Genomic DNA, 27,745 nt, shown 5'->3' with positions numbered 1-27,745 from the left:
ATCCAACTTGGAGATCACGTTAGTGAAAGCCTCTCCTCACTATATGAGTAATAAAGGCCCAGGAAGGCTGGTGACTTGCTCAGGGTCACTTTGCTGATTAATGCAGAGGAAAGGAGAGAAGTAACTCGGCCTCACAGTCCACAATTGCACAGCCACCTGCGCAAAGACCAGGACTCTGTCAGGACACGAAGCCCTATTCTTCTGAAGCCAGTCAGATTCGCTTCTGGGCACAAGGAAGTTATGGGTATTTATAAAAAATTGAATACAAATATCATGTTTTATAATTATATCTCATTCAAACAAAAGCACAATATTAAGATTATTGGAAGTAATATAAAACAGGGTGACTACAGTTTATAAAAATAATATGGGATGGAATGAAATTCCAGGTTACCAAACAGTACAGGAAACTGGATTTGTAAATTTTGGTAAGGGAGTTAAATGAAGGATACAACATAAAATAGGAAAATGTTTAAAAAGGAATGTTCTAATGTTCAATTGAAAACTATCCTATGGAAACACACTGAATCAGTTCATATGTCCTCTCACTGTCATGCTGGTTAATTACTCTGGCCCAGGCCTCCCTCCTGAGCTCCAGAATTGAACAAAGCCTCTCTCTCCTCAACATCTCCATTGGCTGTGTCCAAACCTCCACATCTGCATCCTGCCTGACCCAAACTCACAGCCAAGGTAACTGTGAACACATTACCCTTGCAGTGCATCCTGTTCCAGAGATGCCCCCAACATAGGACACATGTGCATCCAGAAACCTTGAGACCCTCTTCTCATGCACCCCTATTCCCAATCCCTTCACCAAATGCTGTCCAAGCTAAATGCTCCTGAAAACTCGTCTCATACCCTCCACCTCGTGGCACCAGCCCCATCCACACGACCTTCTCATTTCTCTCATGGGCCCTCGAGTGATTTCCTAACAGTTTTGCACATATTCCCTCCTGCTTATATTTCTCCAGAATGATCTTTTTGTAAATACAAATCAATTCATGTCATTTTCCTGCTTAAAATCCTTCGTTGGTTTCCAAGTGCTTTATGATAACATCTGAATCTTTTTAAATTCCCTATAAAATTCATAAAATGGCCTACAAAGAACTAATGGCCTCTTGGGCCCATCTCAAACCAGACTTCTTCCCCCCTACCCCATCCCCATGCATGTAGTCTCTAGTCAGCCGTTCTGGACTCTCCTTCCATGCTTTCTTCTGATGCTTGGCTCAGTGTTACCTTGGCTTGGAGTATGCTTCCTCCCACCTTCACTCTTACATTCCTTCATCTCAGCTCCTATGAAACTTTCTTAGGAAAACCTTCCATAAGGTACCCAGCAAGACCAAGTCCCTGTGCTTTTCCTCCATAATCAACTTCAAAATTTGTATTTGTGCAACTATTTGCTGTGCCACTTACTACCCATTTCTATTTACTCACTCATCCACAAGTACCCTGAACAGTCGTTGGCTCATAATACATATTCAATGATCATTTATTGGATGAATGAATTAAGAAAAAGAAGGGAGGAAATGAGGGAGGGAGGAGAAAAAGAACAGGAGTGGTTTATAATATGAAACCCACCAAGAGCTTAGAAAGTTCCATTTCAGGCTTAGCTATTAGCTGGGATCATTGAGAGCTAGTAGGACACATACTAGGTCACAGACAAGTGTGTCACACTTTGACCAACTCAATCCAAGTTATCCAAACTTCAGTCAGTTTAAGAGTCTTCCCCTCAGGGACAACAACGTCATAGGAGAGTATCTTGAAATCCTCACATAAAAGAACACTATTGTTAGTCATTTTTTGCTGAGATCAGTCGACACCCTAAAAAAGGACATGAAGAGTGAGTGACCTTCCCAAGTCCTGGAAAGATTCATGTGCAGGTCAGAGACGCTACAGCTCCAGCGTCTCCAAAGCGGATAATGCGCAATGTAGGAAGCCCTAAAGCAGGGTTGCTATAAAGTCTGTGCATGTGAATTGGGAATCCAAGGGTTTGAAGGAGGATATGATCAGCAGGGAAGTGATAGGGAGAGATGCCAACATATGTTACTCCTCTTAAATTATTTAGGACAACATAATCAAGGCAATTATTGTGATTTATAAGTTTCTTTCTGATGTCTTCTTACCATCGGTATTCTCAAATTCAGGGGGAGGCAACCAGGCCAAATATAATTATGAAAGTGCAAAAGCACAGAGAGACAGAAAATGCCAATGCAATGCAGTAGAGCACTCCATTTGATTATATGACTTGGAGCATTGGCATAATTTGGCTCCCATTCAGAGTTTTCTGAAACTAGGACACAATCTCTAAGACACTCTCAACCCACTTCAACTCGAATCTACACCACAAATTTAAAGTCACCAATAGTCCTTTATATCCTTTATACCCAGGGGTCATCCATATTTATGTTTTAGAAACAAGGTTTGCATTCCTCATTTGGTGTCCATTATGCTCCACTGACTATTTCTTGTGGAGTGATAGATGATGTACAAGAACATGCTGTGCATAAGAAATTTCACTTTATAGATCAAGGGGGGAATCCTAGAAACTGAAGAAACCACCATAAATAGACACCAGGGTACAGGGTCCCCGCTAGCTCCCAACTTTCTGCCCCTGATGCAGAAGGAACACGGCGACAGGGCAGGGCCTGCAGCTAAGATCTGGGAAAGGTGTGATCTCAGGTAAACCTTGTACATCTAGGTTTGAAAAGCCCCAAAGAAGCCAATAATCCTAAAAATATCTCCTCGGTACCAGGGAAGAAAGCAAAGCAATTGCTCTCAAGAGTCTGCGCTATCATTGGGAAGGTCAGGCATCACTAATCATAAGGTAGTTATTAAGACACACCAGCGTAGGCAGTACCAGGGGAGGAGTAAAATAAAATTTAAAAAGCTACCACAGTTCAAGGAAGGATGGTTCTAGAAGGTTTTGTCTGTCCGCTTGTTTGTTGTTTATTTTGGAAGCCTTCATACAGTAGGTATTTAAGTTGGGTCCTAGTAGGTTTCCCAAGAGAGAGAGGCAGGGAAGAGGTAACAGAGGAAACCAGGGTGAGTGACAACCCCACATGCTTGCATTTCTTTATAAAGGGTGCCCTTCTCTCAAGAATAAAAAAATCACCCAGGTTATATAAACTAGTGGTGTTTTGTGGGTGAGAGACATTTTTTTCTGCTGGATTTGGTTTTGAAATTGTATTTTTCCACTTACAGCATGTATACGGGGGTGGAAAGAGAAGCATCAGCAGGTTAATTTCTACCTTTCAAAGAGACGTGCTGTTTATCATTTAACACAAAACTACCGAGGTAGGGAACGCAATCGTGGCAGTCAGTAATACACCTGGAGAAACTGACATTAATGAAAAAACTAGACTACATATATAATTCCTGCTCAGAGTGTTTTATTGTTCAGTCTCAATATTAGAACAGATCTGCTGACACGTTTTATTTTTCTCTTCAGAGAGAAAAGTTGTTGTTTTATTATCTATCATTCTTATGGTGAAGCCTGCTTACTGGTATTTATTCACCAGTCATCATTTTCCTCATTTTTTTTAGATGGACATAGAAGAGGTGACTGTCATACTAAAGCTGAGCAGTAAATCGGTATCTTATACTGCATTAAGAACTCTGTCCTTTTTTATTTAGTTGGACATGTGACATTTGAACTATGACCCTTTACCCAAGGAGTCAGCCATTCTAACAATGTCCAAATGTTTCCCTCCTTCCTTTAGTTCTGATGGAGCTTATACATTTTTGAGCACTTCAGTTTGATTTTATCTCAAGTATAGATTAATGTGGCAACAAGTAATCATTATTGGGAAAATGACTGTTGGCAGCAGCATTTAAAAAATACTTAATTCCCTGAGCTCATTTCAGCTATATATTGAACGGGGCGATGAGAGTGGCAAGCCGTGAACTAGGCAGAAAAAGAAAAAGGACATGATGGAGTGTTTCAATCAATCAGGAGCCATATTATAATCATCTCTGTTGGTTACTGAGAACTCACTATTCCAGGAAACACACATATATTATCTTCAGCGCCAACAGCAAAACTGGAAGGTGGGGATTATTATAGTCATTGAACAAAAACCAATACTGTGGCTCAGAGGTTAATTAATTGCTCAAGGTCACCCACCTAATATGGGATGGAGACTGGCCCTCTCTTTCCATCCCCATTGTTAGTACCTGGCACATGACCTGGGCCTTCAGCATCTCCCACCTACCGTTTTTGCTGCATCCTTATAACACGCATGTAGCCATGTAACTGCTCCGCCATATCCAGCCCTTACTGCTGACCTTCTGAGTACCAGTCCCTCAGGACCAGGCGTGCTGCCTCGTGCCCCTGTGCCTGTGGCGGGAATGGCCTTGCTGCCTTCCTCCTAGTGAGTTCCTTTTCTTCCTTCAAAGCTCAGCTTCCCTCTGAGGCCTCCCCTCATCCAACCCCAGCACAGCTGATCATGCCTTCCAGAGGCAGGTGCATAAACCATCACGTTAATGGTTAACTGAGCTTACTCACTGTTCATGTTTACCTGCATGGAGCCCTCTTAGAGACTGGGAGGTTCTTGAAAACAGGAACCATGCTCCAACTATTTTTCAACTAGAGGCTCAATGCACAAAATTCATGCAAGAGGAGGCCTTCCTTCCCCCCCAGCTGCCAGCACCAGCATCCCTCTGGCACCCGGGAGGTGGGCTTCCCTCCAGCCACAGGCAGGCACCTGGACCCGGGCTTCCCTCACACCCCCCAGCTAGCTTTCTCTGGAAAGTCATTCGGAAAGACATCGGTCTAATTAGCATATTATATTTTTATTATTATAGATTACCAGTATCTAACACTGTTCCTGAAACCTCGCTGGTGTTCAATAAATAGCGATACTTATACTGCCCTGGCTAGAAGCTTAAACTGCACCCAGAGTGATTGCAGATGACATGGAGTATGTCAATTCTTTTTCCGTTACAGTGTCATGGAGGTTGAAGTCAGCAGTCTCAAGAACCAGAAGGTGTTCTTCCAAAGCAATGGAGAGAGCTAAAAAATTACAAATAAAAGAATTCCATGCCACGTTTTAGTTAAAAATCAGATCAGTTATTCCTTCGTTTGCTGTTCATTTCCCCTGGTACACTTATTAATTATCAAAGATATTAGTTGGTTTGAACAACTGCTTGCTCCCTCATAGTCCATCTGTGCTCTCTTCTCAATAATGCATTGAAGTCATAAGTGCTGGATTTATTGCCTCGGTGATTTCCATGGCACAAAGCGTGATTTCACTCCAGCACTGAGCAGAAGGGAACGCTAATGGGCAAGGCAGGGAATGCTTCATCAATATCACTCGTGGCATACCATGAAAACCCTAAACCCCCGAGCAGATTTTGAAAAGGGCCACACAAGACCCCAGTCTTTAGAAACGCATTCCCTGAAGGTGAGAATCACTTTTTTCCCCTCCCATATTCTCAGTTATTTCACAGGCCTCTGAGGGATGCGGTCTCTGAATAACAGCCGGCCCACAGGAAAAGAAATCCCTGAAGGAATGAGGTGGGAATATTTCCAGGAAGGGACTTTCCTCCCCAAAATACACATGTGTTCTGTTTTTCAGAGAAAGTAAAATATCTATTCTGCATCAGCACAGAGGAGAGCATTTCAGAATTTGGGTGCTGAAAGCAATCTTAAAGGTCAGCTATCATTCCTGGATCTGGCAGAAGCATCCTCAAACCAGGGTTGCCTTGGGGATGGGCCACATCATTATGAGTCAAGAGATTAACCAGGTTTGGGTGACTAGGGGCCTTCCACCTCCCACATTCATGAAGAGCGCATGAGCACGAGTGTCCCAGGGATGCTGAACCAGGCAGGCATTTCTGCTGCCGTCATGCATTCCGACAGAAGCCACCTTTGTGTGCTGACAGGAAAGCAGGTGTGCGCCTCCGGGTCAGGAGGGTCAGATGGGCTCAGGGGAGCACTAAGCATCCTGGTGGAAAGTCTCCTGTGTTATTAAACATCTTGAACTTTGAATCCCTTTAAATACCCTCAGGAGCGATACAATTTATTAGAGGAAGATTCTTCCTTTCTTTAAAACGTTGTTAATGCTCTCAGGTAAAAAGCAAAGGTCTAAAATGTTCCCCCAGCACCATGACATAAAAATAAGCCACACAGAGGTCTTTTCACCAAACACACCGTGACAAACGAGGAATTAATACAACAGTGGGCAAATAGGCCTAATACATTGTTCAATGGTCTTTCATTGGGCTACATCTAGGAAATATTGTCTCAATGCTAAAATGTAGAGTCTTATTTTTTTTCCTATCATCCTCACCCCCAAAACAGAATGGTCCTATTTTATTGTCTACCTAAACACTCGTTTTTACAATATTCTTGGAATTTTAATTACAGTTGAGTTATATGTAAAATGCTCTTATTTTCTAGAATTTTTCTGTTCTTAATTTATGTTTTTAAATTTCCCTTCAAAAGAAGGGAAGAAAACCTGCATTATTCAGATACTAGATAGTGATTACAGTGCAAGAATAAAAACCTAGTACATTTTTTAATAAATAGGTAATATCCCCCCTACCCTGTCACTTATATGTCTCTCAATTCCATGTCCCTTAATAAAAAATTATGAAATCATTAAAAATAATTGTCATTCGAAACACATTAGTTCTCCCCACAGGCATTTGGAATGGTTCCTATTTCATACTTTTAAGAGTTTGATTTACTTATAAAAGCTACAAATATTTTATTAAAATGTAAGCAATTAAAGGAGATTTTAAAAAAGCATATGGAGAGAAGAAAGATAAAAGGCAAGAAAATCTAACCAGTTTTCTATTAGGATGAGAGAGAGACATGGTAAATTCAGTTGGGAATACAATCTTTTTTCCAAGGCTAATGCCGACTCAGAGAAAAGTTGCCTTGTTTTGACAACATTTCCCGGGGAGAAGGTAAAATCAAGGGCTCCAGTGTTTTCCTAGAAACAAGCACAAAATACCACACACTGCAAGCATCCTCTCTTTATATCCATACTCATAACTAATCGCAATTTTCCCTATGATTTTTTAACTTTTTAATTCACATGTTCTGAATGATTATACAAGCTCAGAGATAGTAGGCAATCTGTCCTTATATCCATTGCTCCTTGAATTATCCTCAAACATTTGGCAGGATTCTGTGCCTTGAGTGAGAATTCCACAAATAGTCTCTAGTGAGAAAGGATAACAGGAAGAAAATACCAAATGCTCCTACTGCGAAAAATTGATCTAACCATTACTGTGTGTGTGTGTGTGTGTGTGTGTTTGGTAATATGTGTATATAAACACACAAAACTTGGAGATAGTTGTATACATAAAATATGTACATATACTTACATATCACATATAGTATAAATTATATATAATATTGAATATGCTTATGTTATCTCATATAATATCAGAAACCCATTAATAGATTTTTAAAACCAAATCTGAGGAGAGTGAATCACATATTAATAAACTTATTAATATAAAAATTAATTTATAATTCTACTCTAAGGATCATACAAGTGAGAACTTCATTAGTAATCATGAAAAAATAAAAAATAATTTTGAATCTTTATACTAAATTAGATGCCTTAATTCATACATTTCCTCAATCACTTATTTTTACAAGATTCATGATCAGTTCTTCCATTCAAATTCTGATGCTTTCATAAGAGATACTAAAATAACAAAAAAAATAGAGAATTGATAATACTATCTATAATGGTATAAAACTAAAAATTTCTCAGAAGCCTATGTCCTATACAAAACCTATGTAGAATATATCTATAAATTAAAGGTCACTCTTTTTCTTATCACTCATCTTATGTCATTCAGGTTTTGATTAGCAGAACAAATTATAGAACCTATGGAAAAAATAATGAAACCAATTATTAGCCCTAGCTGGTTTGACTCAGTGGATAGAGCATTGGCCTTTGGAATGAAGGGTCCCAAGTTTGATTCCAGCTGAGGGCACATGCCTGGGTTGCAGGCTCGATCCCCAGTAGGCAGCATGCAGGAGGCAGCCAATCAATGATTGTCTCTTGTCATTGATGTTTCTATCTTCCTTTCCTTCTCCCTTCCTCTCTGAATTCAATAAATGTATATATATTTTTAAAAACCTCTTACTAAACTTTCCTTGTATTATTTTATATTTCTACCTTGTATATCAACAATTGTCCAGTCATGTTAAAAGGAGCTAAAACAATGGAAGTCCTGATAACACTGAATACTGTTAATGAAACTCAGGCTTGATTTTTACCCCCAAATATGGCCTAAAACATTTTGGGGTTTGTTTTTGTTTTTTTTTTAACTGCATTTGATACTTTGAACCTTGAGTTGAAATAAAATCTATATTGTTAATGAAAATATAAACTACTAAGAAATAACAGCTCACGTCTTTTTCTTTATATAATAAATATTTATTTAGTTTGATCAAAGCCGTAGTTGAAAAAAAGATTATCTGCATATGTGGTTGATCACATAACACTAAACAAAGATAAAACCAGTTAGCTTCTTCATTATTACTAAGAAACGAAATACATGCCATTCTATGAAGGAAGGTAACAGAAAATAAACCTCAGAAAATGATAATTTTTAAATGCTCGGTGTAACTGTGGGGGAAAAAGAGGGATTATCATATTAAGGAGAAAACTCTGAGAAGATAAAACACTATAAGCAATAATCTCCACCCCCAATGTTACTTCCAATCTGTCCAATGACAGGCACCCCTCAAATGATCTCTATGTGCTAATGCAATTCAGAAGGCGATCTTAATTTAAATGTCAACAAGAATTGTTTTACTGCATTGTGATAAAAGCCACTTTATCAGGACTTAACTTCTTAAAAATTCATAATATTAGGGCATATAAAAATCTGAAATGAATTAGATTAACTCTCTGTATTAGTTCCTCCCTTATAATATCTCATTAAAAACGTAAGCATATAAACTATCTATGAGAAGTAGTTCTAATCCTTGCCTGTCTTTCCATTAACAAGAATTTTCAAAATTTTACTAATACTCAAGTCTGTACAACCCATGAGAAGTCTTTATTCTCTATCAAATGTACAATCTAGATTAGGGGTGTCGAACTCAATCAGAGAAGGGGCCAAAATCTAAAATCCAGCCTAAATCGCGGGCCGAATGGTTTACTGAACAGTCATAAACTGACAATGTCATAAACTGACAGCGGAGTGCAGTGATGACAGCGCGGTGCGGGCCACATTGCAAGGCCTGGCGGGCTGGATTTGGCCTGCGGGCCTTGTGTTTGACACATGTGATCTAGATAGACAGATAATGTGAATACAAATGAAATCATGACAATACATTAATAAGAACTGGCCAGCATAGACATGGTGTTATCTATACAAAATCCTACACCAAGGATAGAGTATCTTTTCCTTCACTTCCACCATATCCTAAAACACATCTTCACACACTTAGGAAAAATAGCATTTTACAACTGCTTGTTTGTGAGGCCAGGGAATTGGTTTTGTTCATATAGGATCCCAAGAGTATGTAATAATGGACAGATGGATATGAAGATGGGTGGGGAGATGGATGTAGGGATGGATGGATGGATGGATGGATGGATGGATGGAAGGATGGATGGATGGAACAGTACATATTGATACGTGTGTATGTGTGTATAAATTCTGAAGAATTTCATAGAAGAAACTCATCTCTGCAAAATCAAATCCAACTGTGGGTTTTCACAAAGGAAGTGTTATTTGAACTAAATTTCCAAGTACAGGATGTATGTGTAAGTTAGCAGATGAGCACAGAACATTACCTCATTGAGTTTGGACACAATTTCAACCAAAATCTGAATTAATTTAATAAAGTTGGAGATAAACTAAATGCTAATCTGTAAATAATCCCATCATTTGCAAGCCTGTTTGACTGGAAGACACGAACTTGGATTCAACAATTCTGAGGCACTGGCCTCTGGATGCTGGACAGGAGGGAGAAGCCGTAAGGAAGATGGGATATCAGTCCTGCCAACGCAGGACAAGCTCTCAGGATCGGCATTTCAAATGTATAGCCTGTATTATGAAGAATGCCAAAACTAGAATAGGCTGGGGAGATGAAAAAGACACTTGGAATGCTAGTAGGATTTTGGAAATCATGACAGAAAAATAAATGTAAATGCCAGTGTTCAGGGAAGTCCCACTTAGGGCCTCTGTATGAGCCTGTTAGTCACAGATACAGAGATCTTGCTCTGTTCCTCCTGTGACAGTCCCAAACACTGCTATCTGTTGTTTATCTTGTAGTGTTTAATATAGTTGGTGATTTTCATTCTCACAGATTTATAGGAACCTAGGTGAAAAATATAAACTGTTGGCCCAGCCTGCGTGGCTCAGTGGCTGAGTGTAGACCTATAATCCAGGAGGTCACAGTTCCATTCCCTATAGGGGCACGTGCGAGGGGTTGCAGGCTGGATCCTCAGTGTAGGGCATGCAGGAGGCAGACAATCAATGATTCTCTCTCATCACTGATGTTTCTCTCTCTCTCTGTCTATCTCTCTCTCTTTCTCTCTCTCTGTCTCTCTCTCTCTCTCTCCTTCCCGCCCTCCCTCTCTGAAATCAATAAAAATATATATTTAAAGAAATATATAGATAGTTGTATCATCATGATTAAAAGATCCCTGAGTGGAATATTATAACTACAATTTTCAGGAAAAAGAGAAAGAAAAGTGAGCTGTTTTCACACTGCCTAGCCACTGCGCCTCACTGAACAGCGGTATGAAGAAACGGATTTGAAAACATGGCATCAAGATTAGTGGGGCCTTTGAGCCAGAGGCTCAGTTTGGGTCCCCTCATTTTACCTGGCAGCAGTGCGGAGTTAGCGGGCAGCGGGCTGTGCAGAGAGATTTGCATGTAAATTAAAACAGTTTGGGGCCTTTTGCCTTGCTTCAGTGAGAGAGAAACATCACTTTTCACTGGCGCCACAAGAATAAAACGGAGGTTAACACAGAAGGAATCAGGGCAGAGTCCATTACGGGGAGAGCTCATTTGGCAGGTGCACAGACTCTTGGAGATCATGGGCCAGGCTCCGAGGGAGCACTAAAGAGTTGAAAAATGCAGGTGTGGAAGGTATTAAAGGACAAAGCACAGACAGAGCATTCTGAAATGCAGAGGAGAAAGATCACCAAATTAAGAATAATTATTTTATTTTTAATATTATTTAAACTGTTATATATTTTAAATGTATACCTCATACTTTATGTAATAAGATATACTAGTGTTTAAAACATTTAAATTAAATATTTTAAGTAATTGAAATAAAATAAAGGATCCCAAATGTTATAGTGCAGCATTATGTGCCTGATCATTAGTATGGAGTTTTGAAAATTCCTTCTAGCCCTGTACCTCTAGCCTAGGACTGTAATGGCCTGGTCTTGAAATCATTATCTCAGTCATATATCCCCTGAAGCCCAGTAAAAACCTTCTGAGATGAAGGTTTTTAATTTCTACCCAGACTATATTAAGTATCTTTTCTTTATTATTCATTTACTCATGTAATCATTTATCCAAAAAACACATATGTAGTGCTTTACGACATTTAAGGACAATGGGAATCAATATAAGACATAGAGAAATGTGATTAGTCATAGATTTGTGCTGTCAAGAAGACCATCATCTAACATCAGATAAAATATATGCAAAAATAAGACTACAGGAGACAAACTTCAAAATATACATTTATAAAGTATTGAGGCAGTGCCTTGAAAATTCAAGGAAGAGAGAGCATACAGAAAAAAATAAGTATCATTTAATATAAAACAAACTACAGTGATTGAGGTTTTTCACTCTCTTTTGTTTTAAAATATATTTTTACCAGAGGCCCAGTGCATGAAATTTGTGCAAGAGTAGGCCTTCCTTCCCCCGGCTGCCAGCACCCGCCTCCCTCAGGCCACCAGAAGGCACCTGGGACCAGGTTTCCCTCATAGCCCTCGCTTTGTCCAGAACGTTATCTGGAAGGATGTCGAATTAGCATATTATGCTTTTATTATTATAGATTGGTTTCAGATGGGAAGAGAGAGGGATAGAGTGAGAGAAGCATCAATTCTGAGGGAATCATTGATCTGTTGTCTCCAGCACGCCCCGCAGCACTGGAGATCCAGCCCGCAATTGACAGGGAATCAAACCATTACCTCCTAGCCCAGGGGTCCTCAAACTTTTTAAAGTGGGGGCCAGATCACGGTCCCTCAGAGAGCTGGAGGGCCGGACTATATGAACTACTAATTCCTACTGTAACACCTCGGCTGCGCTCACTGCCCAAAAAACCTGGCGGGCCGGATCAGACTCCTCTGCGGGCCGCATGTGGCCCGCGGGCTGTAGTTTGAAGACACCTGTGCCCATTGGTCAATGCTCAGCCACTGCGCAACACAGGCTGGGCCCATTTCTCTCGCTATATGCAGATCATTGAAAACAACAGCTACAAAACCCTACAGCATCATCCTTACACAACCTAGAGAGGCAGGATACATGCTAGATAACATTTGGCCTATAAAAATGGAGGATTTCCCCTGTGATATATGGGAACAGCCTGAGCATTCTGCTCAAGAATAATCAGTATTAATATTTATAGTTACTAAAAACCCTATTCAGAAAGAACACTTAACAAGCAAGCATGCCTGTTTTGCAATTCTTAGAGAGGAAAAATGACAGCCTTTTTATCATTCCCCCTCAAAAGTGGACCATCATTTTCTCTTTCTCAGAGCATTGTGCTTAAGATAATCCTTGCTATCCCACAGAAGAGATGTCCAAGTGGCTTGTAACCCAATAGCCAAGATCGGGAAAGAGCCCAGGTGCCCATCAGTAGATGAGTGGATAGAAAAGCTGTGGTACTTTTACACAGTGGAATATTATGAAGCTATAAAATACATTTTTTTAAAAAACTAAATCTTTCCTTTTGCTACAGCTTGGATGGAACTGGAGAGTATTATGCTGAGTGAAATAAGGCAGTCAGAGAAAGACAAATGCCATATGATCTCACTTCTATGTGGAATATATGAACCAAATAAACCCATGAATAAAATAGAAACAGAGGCATGATCCGTGGAACAGAATGACAGCTGTCAGAGGGGAGGGGTGTTGCGGGTCCAGGTGGAAGAAGGTGAAGGGATACATAGAGAGAGAAATAGACAACCCTGTGGTGATAGTGAGAGGAAGGAGATTGGGAGCAGGTGGAAGTGGGCAAAGAGGTGATAAATGGGGTGGAAAGAGACTTTGTTTTAACCCTACCTGGGTAGTTCAGTCAGTTAGAACATCATCCTGATACAATAGGGTTGTGGTTTGATCCTCAGTAAGGGCACATACAAGAATCAGCCAGTGGAACAACAAAGTGATGTTTTATCTCTTTCCTTTCCTTCCCTCCCCCTTGCTCTCTCTAAAAAATTAAATTTTTTCCCCCGCCAAAACCGGTTTGGCTCAATGGATAGAGCGTCGGCTTGGGGACTGAAAGGTCCCGGGTTCAATTCCAGTCAAGGGCATGTACCTTGGTTGTGGGCATATCCCCAGTAGAGGGTGTGCAAGACGCAGCTGATCGATGACTCTCTCTCATTGATGTTTCTAACTCTCTCCCTTCCTCTCTGTACAAAATCAATAAAATATATTTTTAAAAATAAATAAATAAATAAATAAATAAATAAATAAAAAAAAAATAATTAAGTAATTAATTATTTTTTAATAATTTTTTATCATTGCTTTGAGTAACGGGCACATGATGCAGTGCGCAGATGATGGTTTGTTGAGTTGTACACTTGAAACCTGTGTGGTTTTGTGAACCAATGTCACCCCAATAAATTCAATAAAAAAAGAAATTGCTGCCGAAACCGGTTTGGCTCAATGGATAGAGCGTTGGCCTGCGGACTGAAAGGTCCCGGGTTCGATTCCGGTCAAGGGCACGTACCTTGGTTGCGAGCACATCCTCAGTGGGGGGTGTGCAAGAGGCAGCTGGTCGATGTATCTCTTTCATCGACGACGTTTCTAACTCTCTATCCCTCTCATTTCCTCTCTGTGTAAAAATCAATAAAATATATTAAAAAAAAAGAAGAAATTGCTTGTAATCAAGTAATTAGAATAGGAGCAACACATATGCATATTCATATCTACACACATATATTATACAAATATACATAGATATTTATGCAGTACAGTTTTAAATGAGAATTTTTACTTAATCACAAATTGGAAACTTTTTTCTCATTTTTTTTATTAAGGTATTATATGTGTACATACCTTACCAATCCTCACCCCACCCCCCACTCTGATACATGTCCTCCCTCCCCAGAGTTTTGTGTCCATTGGTTATGCTTATATGCATGTATACAAGTCCTTCAGTTGAACTCTTATCTTCCCCATATCTCCCTACCCTCCCTGCTGTCATTAGACAGTCTGTTTCTTTTACTGTCTTTGTATCTATCCTTTTGTTCATCAGTTTATAATGTTCCTTATTATCCATAAATGAGTGAGGTCATGTGGTATTTCTCTTTCATTGATTGGCTTATTTCACTCAGCATGATGTTCTCCAATTCCATCCAGGTCGCTGCAAATGATAAGAATTCATTTTTTTTGTGGCAGCATAGTATTCCATTATGTAGATGTACCATGGTTTTTTGATCCAATCATCTGCTGACAGGCACCTAGGCTGTTTCCAAATCCTAGCTATTGTAAATTGTCCTGCTGTGAACATAGGGGTGCATATTTCCTTTCTGATTGATGTTTCTGGTTTCTTAGGATATATTCCTAGGAGTGGGATTACTGGGTCAAATGGGAGTTCCATTCTCAGTTTTTTGAGGAAACTCCATTCTGTTCTCCCCAAATTGGAAACTTAAAAAACATTTTCTTTTGCTTTAAAATCACAAGCTCAAAATGACATATGAATAGGCGGAAGACCATTAATATTGAGTTATTTTATTCTCTGACTCAGTATTTTTTTTATATGTAAAAGGTACATATCGTCAGTGTTGAGACAGACACTAGAAAATTACTGCTTAGGCAAGTACCATTGATGTCAACACAGCAAGCAGTTTAGCGGAGTCAAAATTTTTCCTAAGGGGAGTTTCCTAACTAATGGGTCAGCTACTGCCGCTCATTATTAGAATAGCATGTAGTGATTTCTTAGCTCAGACTCTAGATGATATTGCTTCCTGGGGAGTAAGTTTTCATATTCCCTGGATCTCTACAAGCTATGAAAAATTACCTCACCTGGAAAACAATGACCTAAAGGAGTGAGGGGAACCATAAGTAATTATAAATACTTCATGATGATAACATGCACCAGAAGAAACTGTTCTCTCTCTGAAAGCTATGACAAGGAGATTCTACAGACACTGAAAAAGAGCCTACTAACCACAGGCCTGAGAAGCAGAGTCTTACTAGATTTGAATCTCCTACTGCCCTTCCCGGAACCATAATTCCTAGCTTAGTCAAGCACCTAGGGCTGCTGCCCACTTCCATTTTATGAAATAACATATTTGGGTCATCCTCACGTAATTTAACTAAGTGACTTATGGTCCAAAATGGAACAGTAAGCATAAACTGAGACTGCCCTGTTACATCCTATGCATAAGGGAGAGCGTGGCTGCAAAACACTCCTGATTCAGCGTGTTAAAGTGAATCAGGAACGAATGGAGAAAGAGACAGAGAGAATGAACAGAGTAGGCCGCTGTCAGCCTGGAAAGGGGGAGAGAACACAAAGAGCACAAAGTCACTTGATGGTTACGGGAAGGAGGAGAAGGGACTGCTTTCTTTACTGACACGGTGATGAGAAGGGGTTTACATGGATTGTATCTGAGCCTCAAGTTTTAATGCCAATGGCTAGCCTCTCCACACTACCCAGGCAGTATACAGTATATACATAATATACATGGCATAGTATATCCACATGCATGTCTTATATGAGTAACAAATACATGATACTTGACTAGAACTAATGTGTCCTCCAAATTTGCATTTTCCATACCTGATTTAAATGATTTTGAGATCATAATTGGCTACGAGATTGTACACATATGTGTGTTTATTTACATATTCTGTGTATATGTATGGGATTTCCTATAAATTCACATATGAATATATCCAATGCTAACTTAGATTTTCAAAATCATTTAAGTCAACCTGGGGAAAATCTACCAAAATGTATTCAGATATGGTTACCTGTTAAATTCTACATACTGATACATCATATTTTCTTGATATTAAGATGTAATTTAACTTAAGAATCACTTTCAATTGCAGGGGGGAAATACATGTTAAATATCCATATTGATTATAAGTGCTATTCCAGTTTTAGAAACAGAATAACACAACTTGACATTGAAAAAGTATAACCACAGGGTTGGGTGCTTTAAAAGAAGACGTGTCCAAAAATAAGAAACTCTCTAAAGAAATTATGTGGAACATTTTAATAAATAGCGAGAGCTAACAGCTTAACTGATATGGTTCAAATTAGGACTTGCACTCTGGGTGCCAGTAGCCTCTAGATATTAAATTGAGCAGCAAATTGTGTGTGTGAGCACACACACATAAAATAAACATATTATGGTTTATTATTTGTCCTAATCCTTACCGTAGGAATCACAAATTACTCACAGTAGAGTTATTTCTAAGTAAGTCAGGCATGTTGTAGTATATATGACCCATAAGTTTTCATGGCAAATAGGAACAAATATATAAAATCCTAGATATATGTGACCCATAACAAATTACAGAGCATCGATTTCCCAGAAGCTAATGTAAAACTCATGTACCCAATAATAGTTCATTTTCATTCTCTCCTATAACTCAAATCTTTTCATGCTACACAATTACTTTTTCATGTTACCATATTGTAGTCACATGAGCTATTTCATCTGTAAAACAAGGGATTCTTATGTTACATGAGCACCTTTGAAAGCATCCTACTATTTTCTTTATGATCTTTCAATCACCTTAATTATTTTTAAAAAGTGTATAATGTCTTTTATTTACATATCAGATAATCGCACTCTTCAAATTAAAAAACCCACATAAAAATAAAGTTACTCAGAAATTTAATTTGATGAATTGAATTACATTTCTGTCTCCAAGGACTAAGCCTTGAATACCTGATACACTGAAATGTTTATATTAAAAATAAACAATAATATCAAAAGAAGTGAATACAACTATTTTAAGAGAAAACAGAAATATTTGCTAAACCAATTTTTATTGAAGAAAAAATAAATATGGGTAGAGGAGTAGGAATGGAATAAGAAGAGGCAAAGAGAGTTGTTATATATGGAGAAAATGATCAAAGAAAGAATAAAACCTATATATCATATTTTACTTAGTCTTGGGCTCTAATCTCAGCAGAAGTCAGAAAGGAATGTAGTCTGAAGTGCTCAAACAGAAATATATTTCATCCACTCACAAAGCAAGAGCAGCATCAGATTTTATCCAAGGCAATTAGACATCATGATTTAGGAATTAGGATAGTAAACAGAGATCAAGGCTGAGAGAAAAGTCTACTATAATGTATTCAAATATGGTTACCTGTTATATTCTACTTACTGAAACATCATATTTTCTTGATATTAAGATGTAATCTAAGAATCACTTTCAAATGCAAATCTGTCTACTTTTTAGGACACGTTTCTGTCTTACTGAAAAACGTGAGAATAATCTCTAGACTTTGACATCTGACATTTCCGACTACCCTTTGTCGGTAACATGTATGCTTCCTTCTGTCACATTGATCACTCTTGCCCTTTTCCTCATATCTTTAGATCTTGCATTTTTTCACTAAACTTTCAACCAGCAAGGGACTCCTTTCCTGATATATACCTTCATAGGAGTCATAGATTTTTTAGACCTCCATAGGAGTCACAGATTCTTCCTGGGAGTTCTCTAAACCTAAATTTTAGATATATGGACCAAACCGCAGACATTACTATTTCAAAGAATTCTCTAAGAAGTTATTGACACAGACAATAATAGTACAATAATAGTGCAGTGAAGGCCTGAGGAGGTGTGGGACAGAGGGGGATAATAGGGAGAACAAAGGGGACCTCTGTAATACTTCCAACAATAAAGATAAAGAAAACCAAGCTAGTGAGTAAGAAGATCCAGGATGACTTGCATAGACAATTCTCTCCTCTACTGTGGTTTTCAAGTGTGCTTGTGGATTAACTGCACCATCATCATATGGGAATTTGTAGAAATGCAAATTCCAGGTTCTGCCTCTGACCAACTGGACCAGAAACTTGGGAGACGGAGATGGGGGGAGCGGGGGAGAGAGAAAGGGGGAGAGGGTTGGCTTCCCATACATAACCAAGGAATAGTTTTCTTAGTTTTGATTAAACCCAAGTTTTTACCCCGGTGAAGAAAAGCATTTTTCTGACTCTTCCAATGAAGATTTTAGCATTTTCAGAAACACGTAGGTTACTATTTGTCAGGGGTCAGCAAATTCGTTAATCAACAGAGCCAAATATCAATAGTACAACCATTGAAATTTCTCCAAATTTTTTTAACTTAAACTTCTTCTAATGCCACTTCTTCAAAATAGACTCACCTAGGCCATGGTATTTTTTTGTTAATCAGCTTAACAATAACCCACAACCTTCGGACCAACTAGGCCATGGTATTTTTGTGGAAGAGCCACACTCAAGGGGCCAAAGAGACGCATGTGGCTTGCAAGCCGTGGTTTGCCGACCACTGGTCTGGAGGTTCTAGACAAGAATCAGACAGCTTCATCCCAGACTTTAAAACCATCACACTGTGTTTACAATGCTAAGAACCAGGGACATCAGAGGGGTAGCATGGGGACACCTGAGCCACACAGCCATAGAGATGAGTCAGGAGAGCACTTTCACCGTCTTTAAATCTTGCCCCAAGGTGTCTATCTTTTTATAACTGACTTTTCTCGTGTTATTTTTCTTCCCAGATTCCTTTATCAATGAATGTGTCAACCTTTCTGGCCTACGACCAGCCCACAATAAGCTACTGTGGGGTGCATCATGAACTTCTCTCTCATAAGTCCTTTGAAACGACTGCACAGGACGATACGATGGAAACGCACCTAGAGACTGAGCTGGACCTGAGCACAATCACAGCAGCCGGCCGCATCAGTGATCACAAACAGCATCTGGCTTAACCGAGCTACATGGCAGCCAAGGCCTGCCACTGAACTGTACCCTCAAGGACAAAATGAGGAAGATATGTCCCGTGTAGACTCTAAAAACAAAACAAAAACCCCCTGTTAAACAAAAGTCCAAGGTTGATTCATGAAATAAAGAAGACATTAATTGTTTCAAGTCTATACTTTGTAATTAGCTAAGTTGTGCAGTATTTTTTTTTTTACTTAAACAGAGTATTTCCCTGAAAAAAAAAAAAAAAGAAACAAACAACAAATCTTTTTCCTCCAAAACTCATCCTACCTATCTGTAAAAACTGTACAGAGCTAATGTATTTTTCATATTGTAAAATTTCAATTATACAAACAACTGGTATGTACAGTACCATAAGTTAATTACAGCTTACTTTACAAACTTGACCCATTTCCGTTTCTACACTTTTAAATTAACAGAAATTATCTCCCGTGTTATTCAGAGTTACTCCGTTTTGTAGGGACTGTTTTGTTACTGCTTTTGTGCCCTGAAAACCTTGACTAAAATTCTGTGCTGTGAGAAACATGCACGATTTTTATCATGCTGACTGCGTAGAATTTTATCTACTTGTTCCAGAAATAATACATTAACAAAAAAAAAAAAAAGGGTTTAATTGTTGAGACTTGTTAAGAAGTTCTTCAATTGCACAGCCAGGTTTTTCTTATAAATGGGGAAAAAAAATCAAAGATTTTTTTTTTTAACACTTCTTCACAGACTTAACTGCTGCCTTGAATTACAGCCTAGTTTCTAAGCAGTGAACTGTAATGATAAAGAGGGATATTTTAACAACATATCTCTGAATGAATGACTCATTATTTCATTCTTTTGAGGAGCCCACAGTTAAGGGTGGAGGGGGGCAGCACGGACAAAACATCACTGGAAACAAAGGCCGTAGCCATAGCAACAGTCTTGGCTACATTAAAAAGGTGCAGCTGTCAGTGATGAACAAAAACTTGTTATGCATCTTATTTTCAGGCCCAGGTGGACAAATGGACAGTAGCAATTTTTCTCCTATTTAACCCAAAGTGGTTTCCTTAAAAATAATCATCAGTCACAGCAAAAAGGTGGCTGGTTTTTAAAACTTCTCGTTTAGAAATGTGAGGTTATATTTTTGGGAACATCTCAAAGAAAATATATGAATTTTTAAAATCTTTGTGTGCCACCTCAGTTCTCTCCTAGGGAAGGAGCCTAAACATCCACAGCTCATTCAACATAGACGGGAGCCTTGGTGGAGATGGTGGCCATGCAAGTCGGCTACACACATCCCGATATGTTTGTATGACCACCAGAATGAGATTCACCTCCAGATTATCTGAAAAAGAACCCAGAGTCGTTTGAAACCACCCCAGATCATATGTTGATTATGGAATTGTTCGATATAGTTAATTCAAATCAAATTGTGAATACCTGACCTTTTAGATGCTGAAAGAATCAATTTGTTTCTGGTATTTGCTTCACACAGGTTACTATTTGAAAATATTTCTATTTTATCTGTGGTATTCACATTCTTTTGTGTGTGTTTTTTAAATATAGAACTATAAGTTTCCACCGTTATTGCACTAGGAGAAGTGCTTTTTTAAGTTGTCATTTTATAATTATGACATAAAAAAATAGGTTGAAAATATGTCAATTTCACAGGGGGTCAAATAATCAAAAACAATGAAGAAAATTTGTGAAACCCAATGTCAAAGATTGATTTTTTCTTTATTTCTTCCAAAGAAATCATATCTACAAAAGTCTAGTCTTATCATGGCAAACTTAAGAGCAACTTCCAGAAGAACCAACTTTAAAAAATATAGACAGCTATTTTTGTTAAAAATATACAAAGTCAGAAAGAAAGAAAAATGTTGAAAGAATCAAACTCTCTTACTAATTTAAATTAAACTTAATGTTATAGCACTTGTATCAACTATTTAACATCATATATTTTATAACATATTTTGCATAAATTATTTGCTATTCAAAATTTTCTTGTCATTTTAAGTCAAAATTTAATCTTTAGTTTTTCTAATTTTTAGTTTCCTTGCAGAGTATTCTTAATTTTCTAAATTCAAAAAATTGCTTTGCACAGTTAGAAAATTCATATGGAGTTAATTATAAATATGTTATTTGTGTGCCTAAAATCAAATGCCAAATTTTATTTACAATGTACATCAAAATGTCATTTGTAATTTTCCTCATTAGAAGTTGGCCTTGCAAATATTCAAGCATCATTTAATTTCCAGACATTTTCTAATTGATAAATGACTTTAAAATTTTTTTAGGTTCCAGGGAGCCTCACAGATATATGCCATTTATTTTTTGAAGCAAACCACTTCCTTTCAACAGTTTAAGTTCATCTAAAGTGAACAACTTGAATAGAGGCAGTCACCTTGGAACCCTAGCTCTGTGCATCTGAGGACTTACTACAGTAAGAATCAACTAAACTGAGAATTTCAAGATTTCTCATATTTGAAATTAAAGTATCTTTAACAAAAAGGAGGAAGAAGAAAAGGAAGAGGAAGCTGCAATAGCAGCTGGGTTATTTGTCCGCTTTGTTTTTATACTGCCATGTCCAGGGGAAGGGGTGGTGGAAGTAAAGACCTGCTAGAGGAGATTGTGTCTGGAATCATGATCATCTATTAACAATTTATATATTTGTGTCTGAAATCTTTATTTCTAATCTATCTTTTTCACATTCAATAACCTTCCTAACCACTCCGTTCCCATGTCTCCCTTCAGTTTAAACAACTGAAATGTTTTTGTAGTTGGAGTTGAAAAACGCAGAATTTGACCCAACAGGGTTGTAGTAACAGCAGTAGCTGTGGCAAACAATCAAGTTATGCAGTGTTTTGAGGTTTGCAAACACAATTTCATATAAAGCTTCTCATTTTGTCTTCATAACCACCCTATGAAGACACATTAATTAATCTCAAAGAAGTTGAGTCTCGCCCAAGACACATGGCTAATAAGTGGTAGAATTGAATCATTCTCAAGATTCAGAGCCTGGTAGTTTCTCCTCTATACTAATATAAGCCTGCTCAGAGCCAGAGATATTAAGCAGAATGAAAAAGAAATTAACATTTTAACATGTTCAGTAATCTCTGATCTAATTCAGTTCCTCTATTTGTATAACACATGGACTAAATGAAATCTTTCTGTGTGCTACTCTAGGCTCTCACATTCCCAGTAAAACTCTTTGTTCAAAAAGTATAGCAAGTCATAGATTTCTTAACATACCATATCATCTGTAAGGACGCAGCTCAGTTACTTACAGGAAGTGGATGTTTATTGGCCCCAAGGTACAGACATAAAATCGAGAAGCACAAGAAAAGAAACCAAAAAACATCTAAATTGAAATTGCCTGGGTAGTTATAAAACAGATCCACAGTGAGAAATTTTACACACGTTCAACTGAACACATATTCAATTCAGAGCTAATTTGAAAGACCTTCATAATTTTTTTGTTTATTTGTTTCAGCAAGAGTACTTCTTGAAACATGAATTCTTATACTTGTTTCTACAGAGAACAATTTTTTCTATCCTCCTTTTAGTAAAAAATGAACTGCACTTTATCCAAACTGATGTACAGATGCTAAAAAATGCTAATGGGCAAATAATATTTTACTAATCAGCTCATTTTTTTAAATCAAGTCTCTATTCCTACTCCCTCCTGAATGTTCTAATCTAGATAATCATAAAACCATACGAATTTTAATATAAATTATATTTTTAAAGGAAAGAAAGTTTGTTCAAATTTAACATTTAAGACAAATGACATAATCCTGATTTTATCAGTCCGGTTCCCCAAACTGCTAAGAAATAGCAAAACCTTTCTGCAAAAAAAATATTTTCTAAAATAAAACCACCATATATGAGAGTAAGACATGTATTTGTTTTTTGTCTGCTCCTGACTAAAAAGCCAATATCATCTCTCAATAGGAACATTCAAAATAAGTATTGAAAGCATAATAATAGGTGCTGGTATGAACTATCTGGAAGCTGGAAAAAAGAAAATCAGATGTGCTGAGTAGATGGCAGCACATCAAGGGAGAGGAAATGGACTGGCAGATACTTGGTTTCAGGAAAGATGGAGGTGAGAAATCTCTAGAGTGGTACATCTTATCACTGGCATAGTCTTAACAGTTTACCACTATGGTTTATTATTATTGTTTATTATTATTATATGGTTCATTATTGTTGTTATAATAAATAGTATAACAATCTGGTCACACAAAAAAGTGGCAGGTCCTAATGGGCTGGTTATGCAGTAAGTACCCAAGAGTTGTCTGGCAGCAAGTAAGACCTTTCCCTCTCAATGCACCAAAGCTGTTTCTAACGAGAGAAGTACCAAGAGCAGAGGTCCCAGATCAATGCTTTCAAACCCCTGCATACCCACTGAGGTAGACTGACAATAGGCAATTGTGCTTTACTTCATAACAACTGTAATAGGGAAAAAAAATATTTGAAAAGTAAAAAAAAATACCAGAGTGGTGATTGGTTATTTTTAGAGGTCTCTCATGGCTTGCATTATTATTTTATTGTGAGAGGAGACTGCTTATATTTAATATTTTTAAATTTGAGGGTAAAATTTGGGCTTCTGAAAATCCGGTTTATTATTTACCTTGCTACGAAAGAGGGTGATCTTAAAGCAAGAGAGTGCCTTGGCCATCTAGGACTCAGAGAACTGGAGCTCTTTCCTCCTTTCTCCCAAACATATATAAACTTTATTTTATATGATGATATGTGTCTTACTGAAAAACAAAGTGAAAATTTGTTTTGTATAAATCAAATAACATTTAAAATGTATCAAAGAATCTTGTGATAAAGGATTCTCAAAGTAAATCCTTTTTGTTTTCTAATCTAAAGCAACATGCACTAATTTATCTTTTGTAACTTGATTTCCACATAGCTTGTGTTCTACAAAGAACTGCATGACTTTGAAGGGTCTACGATGCTGTCTTTGCCCAGACTACAGAACATGAAGGACTGGCTCTAGGTTTTGAGCTGGTATATAGACACCACAGAGTGATCATTTTCAGTCAGTTTCACTTACCGAAGTTACCTGGATTGGTGAAAAAATAGTATCAATATGAGTGCATAAAGTTGAGCGTTTTTTCCTTCTCCTTCCTTCTCCTTCTCCTCCCCCTCCTCCTCCTCCTCCCCCTCCCCCTCCCCCTCCCCCTCCCCCTCCCCCTCCCCCTCCCCCTCTTCCTCCTCCTCCTCCTCCTCTTTCTCCTTCTCCTATTTATTGGTTTAAACTTTTACCACTTATCATATCCTACAAAATCAAAATGACCCCAAGTTCCTTGGGTCCAGACTATATTTACTGAATCAGAATCTGTAAACTTAATCTCTGATGCATATTATTAAGCTTTATAAAATATTATTCAAATGAATTTATTATAACTAAGTCATCTAACTGCTTTTTACTCTAGTCTAAAATTATTAATTCCTGTGCTCTCCTAAGTCCATGTGAATCTGGTATTCTAAGTTTGACTGGAGGAATACACATATACACTCATGGGTCAGGCTGTTTCCCAACAGACTGTGTTGTTTATATAGATTCTGCTCTCCATTAGCTCTTTCAACAGGAATATCTGAAAAGAGTCTCAGCTGGGTTATTCACTTCACTAACTTATTTGCTCCTACAGATAATAATATAATGGCTGAAAAGCTGGAGGAGGGAGAGAGGATGTATCAGGCCACTGAGCTGTCCTTATCTCATTCTCAAACCATTTTAAGAAATAGGTCTAAACACCCATTTTAAAAAAGAGGAAAATAAGGATCATGATAACTGAATGACTTGCCAAGGCTCATACAGCAGAGTTGACAATTCAAATCTAGTTCATCGGACTCTAAGGATGTGTTCCTACCTCCCAATAGCACATTTTCAAATGTAAAAAAAGATTGTAATCAATAAAATTATGTTCATATATTTTAATAAATGGTGTAGACACTTCATAAAAAGAATATACGTCACTATTTTTATGCATTTTATTGATTTTAGAGAAGAAGGAAGAGGGAGAGAGAGATAGAAACATCAATGATGAGAATCATTGATTGGCTGCCTCCTGCATGCCCCCTACTGGAGATCAAGCCCTCAACCCAGGCATGTGCCCATGGTCAGAATCGAACCTGGGACCCTTCAGTCCTCAGGCCAACACTCTATCCATTGAGCCAAACCAACTAGGGCAATACCTCACTATTCTTAAACAGAAAAGTTGCATAAAGTATTTCACACTGTTGAAATTTCCTTCAATATCCAAGTCAGCAGCAACCTGATGGAAAGAAACATTCATTACTTTCTTGAACTTTTATACTGTTTCTCAAAAAGAATGGACATAAGAAAAATAATCCTTAAAACGATAGATATTCCCAAATATTCATATTGTATTTTTATTTCCTATTTCCCTAACATATTATGAAACTATTTTAAAATATAAGTAGATTTCTACAATATAATTTTCAACTCATCTTAAAAAATGGACAGAAAGCTGTCAATAGAAGCAAAAACTATAGAGATGAATAGTCAATAAAGTAACAAAATGCAAAGAACAATGTAAAGAAAGCCACCAATAATCTATAGTTATGTTTTTTTTTCTTTTTATTGAATTTATTGGGTTCATTGTAGTCCAAGTGTCCATCAGTGTGTGAGTGGATAAAAAAGCTGTGGTACATTTACACAATGGAATATTACCAGGCTGTATAAAAGGAGGAAATGTTACCTTTGCATCAGCATGGGTGGATCTGGAGAACATTATGCCAAGTGAAATAAGCCAGGAAGAGAAGATAAGTACCATATGATTTCACTCATATGTGGAATCTAATGTGCATTCAAAAATGTTTACTCACAATGACATAGATTGGATTGCAGAGTATTTCCTAGGGATGACTATTATATGTGGGATTGTTTTTATAGGAGCATTGTTACTTACACTAATGACATGAGATCTGGGAGCACACTACACAGAGGCAGGAAGATAGCCTTTAAAGCAATATAGACTCTGCTTGTTCTATTACTCAGAACATAATATATATAGTTTAAGTTAAATATATGTAATTTTCCTTGTTAAGACAATGCAAATGTTTTCATCATTATGTTCAGGTGGCCAAATAAGAATTTTTAAGTTTATTTTTAAACTCACCTTCAAATAAATCTTCCTCACTCTCAGCTATTATCAATGATTCTTAAACAGTTTCTTGATCCCATTCATTAGTGTCTCTAGGAGCTTTTTATTAAACTATTGTGCTAACTGGCTCTTCTATTTCTCCTAGAAACTGTCATTAGGAAATTACATTAGCATGTTTCTCCATTACACTATCCAAAATGTAGCATCTACTTAAAACACCCTTGTCTTTTATAATACATGTGGTGTCCAATAGCTAGTAAAATACTCTGTCGGTCTCATTTCTACTAAAAACTACCACAACGGTGATCAAACTATGCTATAACTTTACAGCAATTTATAAATCTGGCAAAGAAAGCAGCTCTAGCATCCTGAATCAATAACAATACACCTGTTTATTCTGGCACTACCACCTATACAGAAATATATATGAAATGCCTTATTTACCTGAAATATCTAGAGTAATTCTGATTTTGGACCACAGAGATGCTCCTGGGTTGAAAAAGTGGTGACAGACAAAGAAGAGGGAAAAAAAAAAAACATGCCGAGAGGTAAGTGAATGAAATGTAATATAGTCTCGATAATCTGCAAGTAATTTTTAAAACCGAGAGTAGGAATTAAAATTTACAATAACATTTATGCTATCAAATGTCTTCAGGAAAAGCCAATATGGACATTAGAAACCTAAAAGCAAACAGATATTTGTAATGGTGATACATATTAAAGAGATAGAATTAATTTCACCAAAAGAGATTAATATAAAGAATAAAAATCAGCTCAAGAACTGTCACAATTACTTATCCAGAGAGAAACTGAAAAAATCAGAGTAAAAGAATCTTAAGTTCAGTTTAAGGACATATTTCAAAACTGCTTGCCAGTTTCCTCTTTAATAAACTTCAAACTTGAGTTTCTTGAATCATTGTTCATCAAAATGAACCTTGTCATACTTAATAACTTTCTGCAAGAATAACATGAGGCTGGAGTAGAAGCCCTCATTACATTTCCCTCGACTTGGATTCTTGCTATAAGATAAAAATATTCGAGTTCAATATGGCCCCTAGGTACAGCTATAAAAGGATTGGGAGAAGAATGTTCTAACAGATAAACCCTGTGTAATATAACTGAAATGTAACTTGGAGTTACTTCTTTTTAACTTTGTAATCTGATATAGTTTTCAGATAAGTTAAGTATGTGCCTTCTGACTACTGAGAATTTAAATATTATTTTCTATAGTGATATGATTTTTTTGTCATATGCTTTCTCTTTCTAAGGATGAATCTCAGACAATGGATTGTGCTCTATAATTGCCATGAGAAGGAATTTCTACTTATCTTGAGAAAATACTAATTACTTTAAGACAAAATGATAAGGAACATTTAAGGAATGCTTACGTTCTAAACATTTTCTCTATATTAATTCACTTAATCCTCATTAATGTGGTTAATGGGATTAATAAAAACCCTAGGAAGTTAAGTACTACTGTTATCCCCTTAAGATGGAAAATGATACCCATAGTGA

The 27,745-nt window shown here is 37.4% G+C and overlaps 2 protein-coding genes across 6 annotated transcripts in view; one reads left to right on the top strand and one right to left on the bottom strand.

Moving 5' to 3' along the window:
* The window catches only part of LRRTM3 (leucine rich repeat transmembrane neuronal 3), a 152,951-nt gene extending 131,237 nt beyond the window's left edge, over positions 1-21,714 (top strand). The window contains exon 3 of the mRNA XM_084904270.1: positions 18,896-21,714. Coding sequence (XP_084760396.1) covers positions 18,896-19,105 — 210 coding nt within the window. The 3' untranslated portion in view covers positions 19,106-21,714. The remainder of the gene's footprint in view (positions 1-18,895) is intronic.
* CTNNA3 (catenin alpha 3) overlaps positions 1-27,745 on the bottom strand; it is a 1,202,853-nt gene that overhangs the window by 810,840 nt on the left and 364,268 nt on the right. The window lies entirely within an intron of this gene.

This window comes from Pipistrellus hanaki (assembly GCF_964339955.1).
Source record: "Pipistrellus hanaki genome assembly, chromosome: 14".
In the NCBI taxonomy this organism is placed as follows: Eukaryota; Metazoa; Chordata; class Mammalia; order Chiroptera; family Vespertilionidae; genus Pipistrellus; species Pipistrellus hanaki.
The sequence above is the reverse complement of the archived record's forward strand: the minus strand, read 5'-3'. Positions and strand labels throughout refer to the sequence as shown.